At 41.3% G+C, this 18,324-nt stretch overlaps 1 protein-coding gene and 2 long non-coding RNA genes across 7 annotated transcripts; 2 read left to right on the top strand and 1 right to left on the bottom strand.

Moving 5' to 3' along the window:
- The first annotated feature begins 2,069 nt into the window (after positions 1-2,069).
- LOC119138789 (C4b-binding protein alpha chain-like) lies at positions 2,070-7,699 on the top strand. Of its 5 annotated transcripts, XM_037279121.1 has the most exons (13): positions 2,070-2,161; positions 3,142-3,229; positions 3,302-3,490; positions 3,923-4,022; positions 4,232-4,308; positions 4,387-4,566; positions 4,642-4,821; positions 5,109-5,171; positions 5,828-5,860; positions 5,973-6,020; positions 6,278-6,362; positions 7,188-7,248; positions 7,532-7,699. In XM_037279121.1, exons 2-13 carry the CDS (start codon positions 3,172-3,174, stop codon positions 7,532-7,534), a joined length of 1,077 nt encoding a protein of 358 aa, XP_037135016.1. In that variant the 5' UTR covers positions 2,070-2,161; positions 3,142-3,171; the 3' UTR covers positions 7,535-7,699. The 5 variants fall into 5 exon arrangements, with proteins under 5 accessions (XP_037135016.1, XP_037135036.1, XP_037135026.1 ...); XM_037279141.1 differs by lacking the exon at positions 5,109-5,171; XM_037279131.1 differs by lacking the exon at positions 7,188-7,248.
- A 947-nt stretch (positions 7,700-8,646) lies between these two features.
- On the bottom strand, positions 8,647-14,642 carry LOC119138809. The gene is made up of 2 exons (XR_005101234.1): positions 14,547-14,642; positions 8,647-13,267 (listed from the first exon to the last, which is right to left on the bottom strand). It is a non-coding gene; the product is annotated as an uncharacterized LOC119138809 (long non-coding RNA).
- LOC119138804 lies at positions 14,547-18,031 on the top strand. Its single transcript, XR_005101233.1, has 4 exons — positions 14,547-15,110; positions 15,209-16,004; positions 16,082-16,129; positions 16,207-18,031. It is a non-coding gene; the product is annotated as an uncharacterized LOC119138804 (long non-coding RNA).
- Positions 18,032-18,324: the final 293 nt, after the last annotated feature.

Raw genomic sequence — 18,324 nt, 5'->3', positions numbered from 1 at the left:
TGCTGTTCCATGACTACGTGGTCTTGGTCCATAACGGTCTCAAGTCACCTTTCATGTCAGGGTGCTGAACGACAGGTCTGAGCAGCACACAAAGGCCTCCTGTCACTGCTTCTGACGTTAAGGGACTAGGGTGAAAGAATAAGGAAGTTCAGTTTTTGTGGGTTTGTCTCACTGGGTCCTAACGTCACTCGGCGCAGTCAGTATTACAGAGGGAAGTGTTGAGAATCCATTCAGGGCGCACAAGAGGAGTGGAGGAGTCTGGTGGTTGGGATGAAGATCCTGAAGATCCTGAAGAAACCTGTATCAGAGGAGTGATTTGATTCTTTGCTAACAAATCCACTATTTGTGTATGTATCTCAACTTCACAATTGCAATTCAACATTTTAACGCTATAGTGCAAATGAGGGGTGACCCTATCAAATATTAATATAGATCAGCTGAATAAAACTGTATTGGATTGTCTACATCCAAAGATATTAGCAGTCATATGCAAGCAGCCCATTCCCAACTCCACCCCTGGTCTTATATCATGCAGCATCACCTTATACCTAATGTAAATAAAAAAAAAAGAAAAGAAATGAATGTATTGATATAAACTTGAATTGATACATTGCACCCCAGAAGGTATCATTTGTTTGTATTAGACTTTATTAAGGTTATTTCTCAGGGTCTTTTATTTTGTATTTCTTTTATTCACGTGCAGTACCTTTTTATGTTTGCGGTTGAATTTATATAACCCAAATATTTGGAATAAATGAGTCATATTTTCTCATACCTGACTGTTTGAATATTATCACTTGATCAAGTTTCTTCTAACGTGTTTGGACTAAGAAATATATTGGAGAATGTATACTTCCTGTTGATATCATATTGAATCGATATTGGTATTATCGAATAGCACTCTGACTGCAATATCGGTATCATATTGAAAGTGGAAAAAGTCGTATTAGGACACCATGCACTAACTAGCACAGTACTAGTAAATGTTGCTGAATGAGAAGATAAATTATGACATGGCAGTTTTGACCTCTGAGTGGGCTTTGTGTTTAATCTGTGTGAAGATTAACATGGTTACAGTTTTGTGAACTAGCAACAACCAAAGCAAATACATTTTAAAAACTATCAAAGATGTGACAGCAGAATACCCAACAAATTACTGTTTCTTATTGAACTGGTCTAGTCTTTTAGTTTAAAATTATAATTCATAAAAAGAAATACAGTTGTCCTTCTAATTCAGTGGTTCTCAACCTGGGTTCCATCGAACCCTAGGGGTTCGCTGAGTCCATATAAGGCCGGGGGTGGGCAATCCTGATCATTTGAATCAGGTGTGTTGCAGCAGGGAGACCTATAAAACATGCAGGACACCGGCCTTCGAGGACCGGAATTGCCCACCCCTGATGTAAGGGGTTCGGCAGAGCCCTCGCTGTGGAGGTCACCTGATTTATGATGTAAATTTGTGATGACGCATATCTAAACTGGTCTCAAGGAAACAGCACAAGTCACACTGATTTGCAGGTATGTAATTTGTTGTGAGTTCATGCAATGTGAGGGTTTTGTTCTTTAACAAAGTGATGTTCATGCACGGCTCATTTTGTGCACCAGTAAAAAAAAAAATTCTTGTCTTGAATTTGAAAACAATCACATTTATTTTTCAATTAAGAGATATTAGGTGAATCCGCATATGAAACTAGTGCGGTTCGGTACATCCAACAAGGTTAAGAACCACTGTTCTAATTACTGTAGTTAAAATGTTAAGGCTGTAACAAACTGGGTTAGAATGAATTTGCTTAGGTGAGTCAATGGTGTTAAGCAATAGGCCTACTCATTTATGGGGGCTGTATACCAACCCAAGTGATTCATGAACAAAGATCAGAAACTATTCAGACCAAATCTTCTGGAGATCTTTATTTAGGAGAAGCATAGCAAAAGTTAGCAGAATTTAAAGGGGCACAACCATGCATTATTCCAGTTTATATATTCAAAAATATTTTCCTCTGGGAACGTTTTTATTCTTAGTAGCAGAGCTCGGAGAGATCATGTGACGTCAGGTGAGTCACGTGATGTTTATAGCTGCAACGCCTTTTCCTGTCAAACAACTTGGGGAGATAAATTCACCATCTTGAAAGCCGCATTTGCGATTGTGACCACTGGTGACCTTCGGGTGAGTTAAATACTGACCAGACTTTCTTTAGTTTCGTCTGCGTTCCCCACCAATATTGAACTCGTTAGAATGCCGCCCGAAAACCTGAATGTTACTTGGTGTTTTGCTAGCTGAAGGCTACTAATGCAAGTTTACACTGCATAGGCAGTTCCGAAGAAATATTTCCTACGTCACACTGTGATGTTCAATACATCTAAGCCAATATATTGATCTACAATATATTGTGTACGTTTTCCCTCGGGGTTGATAAGAGAGTTAAATCTGCAGTGTCCACAGCACTTCTAGCTAGCAAGTCACAGTAAGTTTTATAGCTTTGGGCGCGTTCGGAAATTACGCCGCAGCGCCCATTGTGTCATCCGACCATACGGAAATTGAGTGCGTTGCTCATATTTGCCGAACGGAAATTCAGAATGCATAAAAAACGGTTTGCCAGTGTGCGCACTTGGCGCATCGACTGGCAACATGGTGCGCAATGCTGGCCGCGTTCGGAAATGAACGGGAGCGGAACGCCGCATTCACTTTCGTCACAAGCTTTAGAATTTCCGAACGTGCCCTTTGTATGGTCGCGTAGATTTTGTCTTAGTCAAGTACGTAGTACTTTTTTGTCCATGATCGTCAGGAAATTCCGTCTACGCTTTATTAGATTCACTCCTCTATGTATCATATTAACTACTCAAATTAAAAAAATTACACAACGAATGTATCGCTCTGAATCAAACAAAGACTGGATTACCTCATTCAGTCGGATCATTTCTGAGATTTGACATACCCAAATGTTTCCTGTTTTTTTTATTTATTTTTTATTTTTTTAAACAGTTCTGGGAGGAATTTTTACAGTGGCCTTCCATTCAAACCCAATTGGAGCCCCCTGTTAAACAAAAAAATCACAAACATCTTTCTGATAAGACGGGTAATGTATTTTTCCTAATCCTTTTGTGAATTAACATGTTGTAATACTGTGCTAATATTCATTCCTTATTTTATTTGCCCATGCCGGTCCTGATCCAGTCATGGACAGCTCCTTGTTTTTGGTTTTGGGCTATCTTGGCCTTGTCATGATTGCTCAAGGTGAGTGGTAGATCGAATTGCGGACTGTCAACATGAGCATTGTTCTCATTTTTTGTTTTCATGCAATTACAGCTAAAGATTGTTCCAGGCCTACATTAGGCAGCAACACAAACCTCAACGATGAGGACTTACTTAAAGATACATTTCCAGATGGGAGCAAAGCTAATCTTGTCTGCGCTGTGGGTCACCGGTGGACGGGGGGGGTTAAATATGTCACATGTACAGATGGTGTGTGGAGTCCTGTGACCATACAATGCACCGGTGAGTTTGAATCCATTTTAAATGATATGAACCTACACCATATTTTATAGTGTTTTGTCTATTAAGAATCCTGTGTAATAAACCTGCATCCAAATTAGGGTTGTATATCTCTTCAATAGAAGACAATTTTATCTGAAGTGATGGTATTCAAAAGCTATTCTTAAAGTTGAAAGATTTGATTCAGTGCAATTACAGTTCAATTATATATGGTACCACTCATTTCGAGATTGTATGTATGTGATGCTGAATTTCTCATTGTCATTTTATGACAAACATGTAACCTGGGTTCAATTCAAGGTACACATCTTTAAAACAACAAAACGATTTGTATGATTCAAATGTTTTTTCCCTTTTACACCCCAAATATAATATCACAATACTTATAGTATAATACTTTATTGTAATATAATACTTGAATGTTTTTTTTTTTAGCTATTTCCTGTGGCGCTGCAGAGCAAGTAGAGAATGGGATTGTTGATTATCCAAATGGTATTGAGTTTGGTGCCCAATTATCCATCAGTTGTAATAGAGGGTAAGAAAAATGACATCATTCTAAACTTTGTGGCCTATCTTGCATTATAATTGCTGTTTCATTGAATAGAGAAGCATTAGGCTTATACTGATACTGACTGATACTTTTTTGAGTCATTTAAGTGCTTGTGCTTAAGCGACTGTCTGTTTCTTTTAAATGTGGTAGGCCGGGCATTTGTTTGCGTTTATCTGAAGTTGTCATAATTACAGTTTCATATTGGTTGGTGCCGCTCAACGCACTTGTTTGGCCGATGGAACCTGGAGTAACCACCCACCCAGCTGTACAGGTAGGTGACTTGAGTTTCTTCACCTATCAAGACTGGTGCACGTGACAGTTTTTACTAGTTGTCATTTTTCACTTGCAGCGGTGACCTGTGATCCTCCACCAAAAGTGGCTCAAGGCAATTTCAACCCTCCTATTGACATCTACCAGTATGAAGGCGTTATACAATACTCCTGTGACCAAGGTTATGTTCTCAATGGATCCAAACTTCGACATTGTTCCGATGATGGACAATTCAAACCTGGTCCACCTGTTTGTGTCAGTGAGTGTTGCTTTGGTACCCACCCACTCCTTTCCCAATATCATCAATAATCTGATGATTTCTTCTTTCCCGCAGAGGTTAACTGTCCTGAGCTGGAGATTGTAAATGCCGAGATGGTTTCAGGCGCTCGACCCCCGTACGGGCACATGGCGTCCGTGACGTTTGAGTGCATATCTGGATACAAGATGGTTGGCTCTCCCTCCGTGACGTGTGACATCAACAGTCGCTGGTTACCGAAACTTCCAAGTTGTCAGCGTAAGTCATTTCCTGACCTCTTGGTGTGAAAGGAATCACACACTGAAACTGAAATTCTTGAATGCAGTCTGTCGGACCAACTGTGTTTTTAGTTAACTCAGTTCAGTGTTTATAGTTGATAGATTGTTGCACTACCGCACCGTGAGGACTTTTACTGACACAAGAAAATCCCATTGTTGTCGCATGACTTAAGTATACTGTTGAGTAAAAGATTTAAAAAGGAGGGCTGACCGGAGGGCTGACCATGTTGCTAAGTATGACATATGTATTTTTCTTTGCTTCTAAAGGAAAAGAAATTCCTAAATCGACTACAACGGTTACAACCCCTAAGGCCAAAGTGACGCCAACAGGTATGTTTGAATAGGATTCAAAAACGCAGTCTTGATTGTTCTCCTGGCCAACTTTCTTGTACTTTCTTTAAACTTGCACCTCAACTGCAGACATTGTGGTAATCTCGCGACTTGTGTTCCCTCTCTCGGCGTTTTTCAATATGAATGCGTTTTGAATTGAGGTTACTATTTGTCCACCGCAGGCGGCTCACAGTTAGGAGGGTGCGGGTTTGATTCCACCTCCGGCCCTCCCTGTGCGAAGTTTGCATGTTCTCCCCGGGCCCGCGTGGGTTTTCTCCGGGCACTCCGGTTTCCTCCCACATCCCAAAAACATGCTTGGTAGGCCGATTGAAGACTCCAAATTGTCCCTAGGTGTGAGTCAGAGTGCGACTGGTTGTTCGTGTCTGTGTGCCCTGCGATTGGCTGGCAACCAGTCCAGGGTGTCCCCTGCCTACTGCCCAATGACTGCTGGGATAGGCTCCAGCACGCCCGCGACCCCCGTGGGGACAAAGCGGTTGGGAAAATGGATGGATGAATTTGTTCACCGCTAGATGGCACTAAATATCATACGTTGTTTCTTTTAAGTTTACAAACCTTGGCTTGAACATGTACCAAACATTTGAGTAAACAGAATTTTTTTGGGATATCTTGATTCAACCTGTATTTTATCATTTCAGCCTCTTCTGAACCAGATCCTGAAACGGGAGACAGTAAGTAGAGATAATGTCTTCTGAATTAAATTCTTCAAGTAGAGTGGACTACGTTTCTGGTAATCTGCTGGTTCAAACCTTTCTGACTTTTTCTTTTCCCCCCGCCTTCTAGAAAATGATGGTAGTCATTTGGGGATGTCTCTGGGTATTGCTTTTGCAGGTGAGTTTCAATCAGTGTAATAACCACAACACTATTCTATTAACTGTCATATTTATATTGTTGTGACTTTGCGAGTATAAAACATGTTATGCTTAATTTATGCAGAAATCCAAGTACAGTAATTCCTGAGCGTTCACGTACTTATTCTTGCAACTGGGAAGAGGTTTTGCAGTTCAAATGATGTACTGTGTATATATTTGTGATTTGTTGGATTGGTCATTGAGTCCGACCTGTTTGTTTTCTTTCTTGGTCCTCAGTCATCATTGGATTAGCTATCGCCATTATCATTGGATGCTATTACTTTGGATGCCTTGCATTTATCAACAAAAAGAGCAAAAATGGGTAAACTGTCCTTTTGTAGACTCTAAACCTATCTGCAGGTGTGAGTGGTTGTTTGTCTATTTGTGCTATTTGGCTGGCGACCAGTTTGGGGTGTACCCCGCCTCTCGCCCAAAGACAGCTGGGATGGGCTCCAGCATGCTCGCAACCCTCGTGAGGAGAAGCACGAATGAATGAATGTTCTTTTCTATCACCAAATATGCAGACTAACCACTTTATGGCTCCAGTCTTTTTATGCAATTTCAGGCTTTTGCTATTACGCTCTTCATATCACTGCCTTACCTTTTTTTTAGCTACTGTTTTTTTAATGTAGGTTTTTGGTGTTGTGTGCCTTTCTTAATGGGCATAGAGAGAATGGGTGATTTGGGCCCCTTCTGTTAGTGACACAAGTGCTGAATGGCTCTTACCTGAAGTAGGCTGAATATGAAATAGAAGCTGCTGATGTTTTTTTTTATTTTTTTATAAACAATACATTATCTAAAGTCAATGAAATGTTATAATCCCGGCCTAGAGGATGTTGCTGGTAACGGTCGCAAAATAAACAAAATGTAAAAAAAAAAATAATATTTGCTTCATCGATGATGAAATTATGTACATGGGGAGACAATTGTTTTGTAATACACTTTGATGCAAACTTAAACTCTATCTGATTTGAGCTTGGTGTTTTTGAGGCACTTGAAGACACTTGGGTCACTGCGGTGTCATTCTTTCTCTGAGCATGAATACATTTCTCTGGGAGCCCTTTTCCCTCCGACAACTTTTGCCAGCCCTTTTTATTTTTTCTGCACATGTGCATATCTATGTTGACTGCTCATTACTGGATTGCAGCTATCGGAAAGGCCACTCCGACCATGAGGCTACCACAGATGTGGAGGGAATGGTGCTCTCGGTAAGACACTAGGTGATGCTGAGAGCTTGGTTCCAAATTCGTCATTTTTTTTTTTTTTTTAAATTGTTGTACAGTATACTGAAAACAATTGTCTTTCACAACAAAATATGAATATAAAGTTGAGAATTTCAATGGTTTAGGATGAGATTGTAAATGTATCAGCACCGTTTGAGGTGTCCCCGCCGCCTTATTGTGTTACTTTAAAATGTACCAGTTCCTGTTTCACATGGCTGCAGGCTGTTTTTCCCACATGGTCTAATTTACCTGGTTCTGTTCTTCACAGTGATGGCAGGACTCCTGCTGGCACAACATTGCTAGAAATGGGAAGAGGACTGTAACTGATGTCTGTGTCGAGTGGACGTCGAATTAGTTTCTCATGACAGTTCAGTAACACTTTCCAGTTAGCACTATGCTCGAGTTTTGGTTTTTGTCAGCGCATTTCTGAAAACAATAATATACATAACAGTTCCCCTCACTTTTACTTCTAATTTTCCACTTACATTGAAATGCAGGCAGTGCATCTTAGGTATGCCTAAATGGAAAATGAACTTGCCATGATCGGTACAATTTGACTCGGTGGTCAAAAGCAAATGTGCTCTTTGCTTCAAGCGTGTCAGATTTTCCCCAATAATCCCAATGGGATCTCTGAGATGGAAGGAAGAAAAAGTTTGTCTTCGTGCACTTAAAGTGTATTAGTTGTGGCAATGATGACTGCCAAAGATTTGCATTGTCATGAGCCTGCTGTGTGACAGCCGTGAGAGGTTTTGTTATGGCTAAAAACAAAAAAAAAAAAAAATGAATATTGTAAATTGCCACTAGTTAAACATTACCTTTAAGCACTGTTTAACTTAATGTTTGCTCTGATTTAAAATAAGCTTTGATTTATAACTTATGAATTATGACTGCCAAAGATTTGTATAGTCATGAACCTGCTGTGTGACATGAGGCTTTTGTCTTGGCTGAAAAAAAATGTATTGTAAATTGCCACTAGTTAAACGTTACCTTTTAAGCACTGTTCAATTTGATGGGTTTTCCCCTATTTAAAATGTTTTAGAAGGTAAATTAAATAAAGTTTAAGAATAGCCATCATGTTTCTGGTGTTAATGTATGTTTTGAACTGGCCTGCCACTTGTCAAGACTTTGTTATATAGCTTGTGAATTATTTACAGTAAATATAGAACACAAAAACAGCAGAATACTATTGGCAAATTCATAATTACAATAATTCACACAATTCCTTTGTATGACATTCAGAATGTGCTGATTAAAATTTTAGAAGCTACATGCATGCCCATACCTGGGGTGATTTAACTATTTACCACAGTGCCACCTTGTGGACTAATACTTAACTGCTTATTTATTGAGGTCAATTTATCACAATAAACCAAATTACAGACGTCACTGGCAAACATAATTTTATTACTGTTTACACATTAGTTCAAATTGATTGTAGGAATAGCAGACATTTTTGTGTTAAATGAACATTAAAACATTGCTGAATCCAGTTTTCAATTATATTACTGGAGTCGTCCACGTCATCAAATGTGTGTGGATAAAGTCTAACTTGGTCTGAATCAGTTATCAGAGTAATGTTGACGTTTCCATTGGTTCAAGGTGCGACGAGATGCGTCCTTCACTGTAACCGATTTCAAATGGTGCTAGAAACAAGAGCAGACTCTGAGCGCCAGAAGAAACCGGTCAACCTTGGAGAAAGGACAAAGGGCTCCGGCTGCCAAATCATCACTGGCAACTTGATGCTGATTGAGTGGAACTTTTCCCGGCACTGCTGACTTTTACTGGCAGGTGACTCACCTCCCACCCCAAGAATACTGATTTCAAATGGTGCTAGATGGATGACAATACTCTAAGCCACCATCTGAAGCCAGCTTCCAAGGGGGGCATTTCAGACCAGGAACATCCTAGAATGTGGTAAAAACAGTCACTCTTGAACCTTGAAGAATTACAACAATGACAAAATAGCCAACTAACACCAAAAAGATTCGTGATTTGCTTTATCAGACACACTTAAAGAGCAAACTAGCAACCCTCTCAGTGGGAGGTGGTCTGTGTAAACCAAATAAATTCCCACAGGCACCAGAAAGTGCAACTTTGAAGCTTTTTGTTAACCATTTTTGGCTGTTTTCTCAACAGTAGACATTTAAATGGGAGCTGCAGATGGACACTAGTGGCAAGAAATGTAATACCATGATCTAACTCTTCAGTCCGGCCCAAAAGTATTGGAACGGCAAGGTAAATTCCTTTGTTTTATTTGTATAAATTCATAATTCCAGCTACTATTTACAAATCGAAATAAATGTTAAAAATAAAAGATGGAATTCTGAACCTAATATTTATGTTTTGATCTAAAATAGAAACTGACATTTTAGGGGGAGTAGTCTGTTTGGGATGGGAGTCAACTTTACCTATAATCACTGAATTGCGACAGAGCAGGATAAAAAGTTAGAGCAGACGGGAGTGGGATCATCAAGAAGGCAAATCAAGAAGATTAACGAGCGAAGCTTTCCAGTCTCTGCGATCACAAGGAAGTACAAATCAATGGTTGGCAACAGGAGCCATGATGCACACTCAATAACATAGTGAGAGAAGGCGGGGCCAGCCCAGGTATCGTCAGCACACCGAGTGGCTTCAAAATGTTAATCAACTCACCTCTTTCTAAAAGGACTACTGATAAACAATCCCTTCTGAAAACACACCTACAAGCACTCTGTCTATTTTGTGTGCGTTGAGCGACGACTCCCTCAAATAGCTCTTGGTTTAAACACCGCTCAAAGTCAAACAAAGGAAGTAAAGCAAGTCGACCTAAAAACATCCGCTATTTATTTTCACAGTAAGATGAAAGACAAAAGGGTACTTATCACGCATCAGATGGAACAGGCCAAGCCTTGTTCTTTTTGAGTTGTTTGCGAGGTCATATACACTATATTATGTGTGTTTACATAATTGCCGCACATCTAACAATGTATATGTAAGGTGACCGGCTTCTTCGCTTGGCTGACTGTACACGACTATCACGCTCCGTTGTGCCTGCTTGATGTTTGTGTGCGACTGGACCGGTTGTGTAACGCTTATAAAACATTTAAAGAGACAGCAGGCCTTCGTAGCGAGGCCGGCGGTCAAAATGGGATCGTGGCAAATGCAGAATCCAGTTTACACAAATGCGTACCTAGTTCAAAGTCAAAGTTTAGAGTCGACTCGGCTTTCTGCCCTTCTAGTTATGTATGACCATAATGACTTTGCAAACACAACTCAGCTGCCTAGATCTCATTCAAGTCAGGACTTAAACAAGGATACAAGGAAACTGAAAGACAAACAATAGGTTTCAAATGTAGTATCATAAATTAGCAGGGCGGAGCTACATGGTGGCCAGGGCCAGCATCACATCCAGTAGAAGCTTTTGACATACTGAAATACAATTCACAGATGGATCAAATAATGCAAGATACTTGTAATGCAAGCAAAAACAGACCAGAGTTCAAAGCAATGTTTACAGTTGTGAATATTTAAGCCATTTTAAAGTCATTGTGCTTTCTAGACATGATTTGAATGAATGAGACGTTAACTGTCGTATGCAAAATGTTGTCGGCCATCGGTGACAAATGACGAGCGAATCAGTGTATGAGATAAGGTAGACTATAAAGCAGTGGCAAAGAAAATGGCATTATTTAATAAATTAATGTCAGCAAAATGTTGCTTTTGTCTCTGCTTGTATTATGAGCATGTTGGGCATACGTGGGCACTTGATGAGACCTTTCCTGTGGATGGTATGCTCCTGACTTTTCAGTTCCAAAGGTGGTTATAAAAATGCAAACGGTATGGCCACTCAGGCCACCCTAGAGAAAAATTCTGACTACGCCCCTGGACTACAGGCGTCTCTCAAACTTCAAAACCTTTCACTGAAAGAAGTGATTCTGGATCAATCGATGGCTGAACTCCATCAGCCACCCAATTGTGCTGCGCTACGCACCTCGGAAAGCCAGCATGGCGACTCGGATCCAACAAGAGCGCCATTTGGCACCGCGGCGTGTGATGCGGCAACGATTTTAGGAATTGAACGGGAGTGAAACCAAAGCAGAGTCAACAGGACAGCAGGGTTAACAGCTTCCCTTGCCTTCTCCCTTTAGCTCCAGCGCTTTCTCTCCCTCATCCTGAGATGTGACATTTAGCCCCTCCCACTGCTCCTCTCCATGATAGAGCGAGAGAGAGAGAGAGAGAGAGAGAGAGAGAGAGACAGAGAGAGAGGAAGTGGGAGCGAGCCAAACAAGGTGACGAGAAGTCCAGCCCAAAAAGAACTGCGTCACCACCGCCGCCTTGTCTAACTACGCAGGAGCGAATGCGTCTTAGAAAGAATTTGAGCAAATCCCAGCAGCCCTGCGAGGTGAAAACATGTCACATGACCACAGACGCCAATCTGTTATCTAATTGCAGAGCGGGACCTCGACCGGTTTTTCATCCGTGCTTGACTCCCTCCGCCTCTCCACTCGAGCGCTACCAACTTTGTCCTTCTTGTCAGACACACCCACGCGACGAAGGCGTGAACAAACATGGCGTCACCTGAGGCCGTACGAGATCAGATGTGACTGTAGTCACCTTCCAGATCATGTGGCAAAAAAAAAAAAAGAAGCCATGCTCCCACAGCCCGACAGTTCTCGATCAAACATCCGTGCTCGACCATTGTAGCTTCCAGAAGAGCGTGCCGTTTAACCCTCGGGTCGGCCCGATTTCAGCTGGAGCCGCATCCTATCAAAACAATTGTGGTACATCTTCAGCATCCATGTTGAAACTCGGGTTGCCGGCTCGCTGGAGCTACACAGCACGCACAAACAGGCACATTTAGTAGCTGGTGATGGGAAGAACACATCACAACTACCAAGGAGAAGGAAGATGAGGAAGCCTCGTCTGGCCGAAACCACAACGTCCACTCCACGTGGAAAACTCCATGACGGTGGGCTCCTGTTAACACAGCTTTTTGTTATGTCCGGACATGAAAAAAAGTGACGTAGCAACTAATCCAAAAAAAAAAAAAAAAAGCCATTTCTCTCTCCTGTGTCTGACTCGCTTGCCCTCGCTCCCTCCCTCGCAGCATCTCGCTGGCTTTATTTTCATCTGCTCACAACAGCCCGACTACAATTAGCCTGCCACTTTCAGCACAAATACACACAAAGTGATCAGACTCCACACAGATGCGTGCGCGCGTGCGCACAGCCTCGCGCACGCTCGCGCCGTTCCTCTTTCCGAGTGTGACGCAGCATTTAATTCTCAGTGCTTCTGTATCACTGTTAGCTGCTCCATCACACTGAGACAAAATCGCTAGCTGAGCAAGAGCATAAGATCTTTAAAGGGACCAAAACAGCACATTTCCCTGCTCTCTTCTCCATGACTTTGCTGTCCTTGCTCCCCCCCCCACCCCCTTTATCACCTCTTTGGATTGTCTCACTCTCTTTCTCTCTCTTTGCAAGAGACACATTCTGACGCGTCACTCTAAAGTAAGGCCGAGCCTCTTCCATCACCTGACAGCACCCGGCTTTTAAAGGGACATCACCAGCTTGGACAACAACAATAATAGATGTGGGCCCTTTAAATGTGGGATGTTGCTAATCAGTCACAGAAAATTTTGCCGTGTGACGCTTATCGAATGTATTCATTATTATCTTGTGTAATCATTGAAAGAAAATTCTGTTAGTCCTTCCGAACAATATAGAAGAAATTAAATCAGAAATAAATTTCCATATACAACTTTAAATTTACATCATATATCCTATGTATACTATAAAAAAAAGCATTAGATTTGAAGTAAAGTTCTCATGGTATGAATTTCATCATATACGTCTTGTGCCAGTGCCACTTTTCAAAGCTCTTGGAAAGGTGCCTATTTCACTGATACGCAAAAAGAAACAAAAGAAGGTAAACAAACAAACATACATGCCTGTTTACCTGATCCTGTGTTAAATTCAAACCTCGTCTCATCTGCTCTCACCGGCTCCTGTCCCAAATATGCACACTGTCAATGAAAACAACAAGTATTAGTGACCCCCCCCCCCCTCCACATACACCTCATCATCCCCCCCCACTCCCTTTGCAGATTCCAGAGGAAAACCTGTTATTATTCCAAGACATGTCAAACAGTGCGCGGTGGATTTCAACACTTCCTCAGAGCTCAGCAAACTGCGGCCTCAAAGTCTTGAACTGGCCAAAATGACCCTTGTCCAGAAACAATGGCAGGTTCTGACGCACTTGTAAATTCTGGTGTTTTTATTTTAATGTCAGCAACTACTGCTAACTTTGAATGTTGAGAGAATCTCATAGTGACAAGCTTGTCTTGTTATTATCCTACATATTTACCTTCTCATGCAACAACGCATATGTATGATGGTTATAAAGTTTGTATGATGTTTATGTGATATTTCTACTGTATTTTTACATCTTATGTTCTGATGAAGCGCTTTGTTATGGCGCTATAAAAATAAAGTCCTATTACTATTCCTATCCCTTCTTTTGCTGTTTAGCTTTAATAATACAATAGCTTCTTTTGATGTGTTTTTACTGTGTTATGTCGTCATTATTGAGCTATGACGTCACGTACATTTTTTTTTTAAACTGATGCCCAGTGTTAAATGTCGGTGCGCTCAAACAAATAAAAGGATCCGATTCCCTTCATGCAAATTTGGGCTTGGTAAACGATTTGAAGCAAACAGCGCCCCTTGGTGTTCGTTAAGCAAACTACACCCAGAAAGCTTTGTTTACGTCGGGAATAAAAAGTGCGTATGACATAGAAACCTCTGGATGGATGGAGTTGATCCAGGGCCTGTGCACTGCAGCATTTTGGTTCATCAATTCCTAAAATCGTATGTGAAATTCCAAAATTAATGATAACATACTAAATCTGGGGATAATTAATTAAAGTGTTGTTGTTGTTTTTTTTTTATCTAGCATTACATACCATACATTTGCTCAAAGCCTATTTAACGGTACGACAAGTAACTTTCTTTTGTCACATGCTCATGTTGCGTATTTAAATAGAATGCAAGCACAGCGCAAGTGCGATCAAATCAATATTGAACGTCAGGATCTGGAAACTTCTAACCGAGTCAATTAGTCAAGTCCTATTCATTTATACAGCAATTAATCATAAAAGTCTCGTGGGGCGTTAAAAAGCCACAATTGACAAATATCATCTGTTGTTGTTTTTTTTTTTTAAATTCCAAACATATTAACCAAAGTAAATTGTGATCATAGTCGAGCATCATTTCAGTCATTACGCAGTGCAGCAGTTCACCAACCTCTCACTCGTGAAGTAAATAGAAGTGCGCAACATCCTCCGGCAGCAAGCATCCGTCCAGCACGTCGTCATCTCAACCTGGAACGCGCTGTGCTTGCACACGTTCTGAAGGAAACAGCTGAGCGCCAATATATCGGCCTTGCTTTCCGGGTAAGGTAAGAAAAAACACGCTGCCTACGACGCACTTCGTATTAGGCCATGCCTCATTTGGGTTCTTGCTTTCATAACACAGAAGGGCCATTCGAAGTCAATCATAAGTGAAAGTACAATGACGTCATATTAATAGGGGAATGTACTGAACAGTAAATGCAATTTTTTTTTACATTTGCTTCCTGCGCCGAACAAGTTTACATTTAGGAATTTGGGTTGGAATTACACCGCGGAAGGTATAAAAAAAATTCCTCATTTTAAAGGCCACTTACCGAGAGCGCATCTTTCGCAACGGCGTCTCAAGAGTTACGACACCGCTTCCAGAACCTCCCATCCAGCTCCCGGTTGCGGTTGAGGCCACCGTGGCTTGTCAAATAAACTCTACGCAACGACATTTTCATGGCAACACAAACAGGTCACGCCCATAGGAACACACCTCCGCTTTCTGATTGGACATTGCATCGAAATGCGTCGCACTCGTCACGTGCTTGTGACGTATGTGTTTACAAACAGGCAAAGAGCGGGCTGGATTTCACAAAGATGAAAAAGGGAGTGCACTCCTCACATACTTCCGCTTTTGCTATGGCTTCGTTTCCGGCTTTCCATTTGGGTCAAAGAGAGCGCAAGTGTACATCAACTTATTTCCCCAGAATATGAAGGAAAACAACGATTTAAATTATTTTCTTCCTCTTGATAATAGTTTAGCACGTTTCTTTCATATTTCTCTTGGTCATTCATGTTTTTTTTGTCTCACACACGCACACGCGCACGCACGCACACAATCCTCTGCACTGTCAGGCACCGCCCTTATCTATAACCTCCATCATACAATTAAATTTAATTGCTTTATTAGCGCGTAAGATACTTCCGACTTAGTTGTTGTAGATCAAGTGACTTGACCACTTTGTTTGTCCTTGTTTTTATATTCTATTTTTTTATATTCTAATTTTGTCACGTCTTGTCCCCAGTTTTGCTGTGTCTAGGTTGCCATAGTTTCTGTTCGCGTCGCCCCTCCCCTTCTGTGTCGCATCAATGAATGTAATCGCGGTCACCTGCCTTGTGTTTCGTGTTTTGTATTTAAGTCGTGTCTGCTTGTCATTCTTCTTCGGATCATTGTTGTTGTCGTACTGTCTTGCTGTCTTGCTGTCGTCATGTCCTGCTGTCTTTTTGTTTCACGTCCCGGTTACTAAGTCAATTTACTGTTTGTTAAGTCATGTCAGTTTGCCTTTTGAGTTCCCTTCAGCAAACCCTGGTCCAAGCTGCATTTGGTCGCCCTGCTCCATCCGATCCGTGACAATTTTGTCTAAATGTAAGAGGTAGCCATTTGAACCATTTAATTTTATTCTTGCATTTTCACGTGAGAGCGTCAAATTTATTTATTTTTAGTTGGACCCTTCATGAACAGCAGGGAGCGCCCTAACCTCACGTTCAAATGTTACGTTCCTTCATTAGCATTTCTCTGGGTAAATGTGAATTGTTTTTAGTAATCAATCCATCCATTTTCTTTACAGTTTTCCTTAATTCGGGTGGTGAGCTTTGGGCCAGAGGCAGGACTGGACTGATTACCAACCAACCCCGGGGCATATAAAAAGAAATAACCCATCCTCACATTCACGCAATTACACCTATGAGCAATGTTGCGTCTTCAATTAACCCGATATGGCTTTCCCCCCCACTCAAACTAAGAGAAAAGTGACAAAAGCACATGAATAAGTTGCAAACTGAAGGTGAGACACGCAAACCCTCAACTTCAATATGAGGCATTGTGCTTGTGGGGTTTAGGAGCATTTTTCTATTTAGTTTATGAAGGAGATGAATCAGCTTGTGTCATAGATTTGTGTTCCCAGAGCACCACATATTCAAAGGACACTCAATCACTTATTTGGTCCAAAGATGTGATGATTGGCGGTTCTCATATAGCACATAGCACTCAGCAGCCACTCAGCCATCTCTCGTAAATTCAAATTGTTGCTGTAATTTTTCATTGCATATTTGTTGTGTGTATACAATTGTGTGCTGCGCAGAAACCAAATGTTGTAAATAATCACGTTTGTGAGTCCAGCTGAATGAAGTCCAGGTTGTGCTGTGTGTTGGACAGCTTGGAATGGCTGGATAAAGACACATTGCCTTCCAAATTGTTTCCCCCTGCAGATGTTTGGAAATGCACAATGGCGGCATGCAGCAATGTGCATGAAACAGATGTAATATCAACCAGAGTTTCTGTTGTTTATCAATACTTTGGTGTCCGTGGATACAAAGAAATAGTTGTTGGATTTTCGACTCTTAATCAGTTCGTTATTCGTAAAACCATTTCCCTCAGGATTAAATACTGCAAAGGATTACACAACAGAGAATCATGCATCTCGTTAATCCAGGGTGCACACATTCTTGTGAATTTAGTCAGTTTGGTGTCACATAAGATACCATATTGGTGTAGCATGCATCAGTAGTTTGGCACATTTTTGGTAAAGCATGGTCCCTGATGAACAATTTATAAAGACAAGAAATGAACCTGAAAGTTAAAAAAGAAATGACAAAGCGCAGAAGTTGTCACTGAGATTCAAAGGGGAAAAGCAGACTTTATTATGCGATCACATTTTCCTCAACAACAGGAAATGATGGAAGAAACGCAGGACAGCAAATGGTTTTCATTTAATATTGCAAATCATTTGTTCCTAAATGCCAACATTTTAGGCTTATACTAACTGACATGCGTGCAGCCTTTGCATGAACTGGAAGAGGCTCACAAAGGCGGCCGCGCCTTCCAACCTCAGGGTCTTGTTCCAACCTTATATTTCCCTAATGTTATCTTAACGTAGAGGAGTTGAGAAGGGGCCTTCTTTGGCAAACAGAAACGAAACATGACGTATTTGGCAGCTGTTGCTACGCCGGGAGGAGGGACAGGACACAAAAAAGAACCAGCTGAGGTTTGTTGATAATCTGAGATTCCAATCCACATGTGCTAGGCCTAGTTGGATGAAGGACTGTAGAAGGGAAGAATGAGCAGGGAGGAGGTTGAAGGGTGGACTGAGCTCTGGGACCTTTGTGACGTTTCAAAAAAAAAAAAACATTTAAAGTGAGCAGATTGGGGGGGTTTTCTATGTCCAGTGTTGTTTCCATCCTTCCATCCATTCATGAGCTTGGCTCCACTGGTGTAGGAAAATATTTCTCTTCTATCGGATTGTTGCAATGGGAACAAAGAGATTGATCCCTAAATGTAGACTGCTTGAAGACAGTGCTTGGCCAGACTCCATTAGAGAGTAATGTCACAAATATGAGTACGCAGAGCCAATGGAATGAGACACAAACGCTGACATGGGCGGAGTCGGGCCGCTGGAGACGACCTCATCTTGCACAGTTCAAGGTTGCATGTACTGCACATTCTTTCATGTTCACGGGGGATTTACACCTTTCAAATTTGTCCCACGTGGCGTCTGATCTGCTGTAAACAGGTGATGCATATACTGTATTCATACGAACGTGCTTCTCGGTCTGGTGGTTCAGCTATGGCGTGAGGGTGTTGGAGTTAGCTGACTTGAAATTCACTTGGGATATGAAAGAAATAAGTCAGACTCCTGCGACACTGGCAGAACAAAACTTGCAAGTGTGTGTGTGTGTGTGTGTGTGTG

Source organism: Syngnathus acus, chromosome 2 (genome assembly GCF_901709675.1).
Source record: "Syngnathus acus chromosome 2, fSynAcu1.2, whole genome shotgun sequence".
NCBI lineage: Eukaryota > Metazoa > Chordata > Actinopteri > Syngnathiformes > Syngnathidae > Syngnathus > Syngnathus acus.
This window is presented reverse-complemented; position numbering and strand designations above follow the sequence as displayed.

Bases quoted from the DNA above. Each gene is read 5' to 3' on its own strand.
- LOC119138789 (XM_037279121.1), top strand. From the start codon at position 3,172: ATGGACAGCTCCTTGTTTTTGGTTTTGGGCTATCTTGGCCTTGTCATG. The intron at 3,491-3,922 runs GTGAGTTTGAAT...TTTTTTTTTTAG, and splicing joins TGTGACCATACAATGCACCG to CTATTTCCTGTGGCGCTGCA. The intron at 4,023-4,231 runs GTAAGAAAAATG...TCATAATTACAG, and splicing joins TCCATCAGTTGTAATAGAGG to TTTCATATTGGTTGGTGCCG.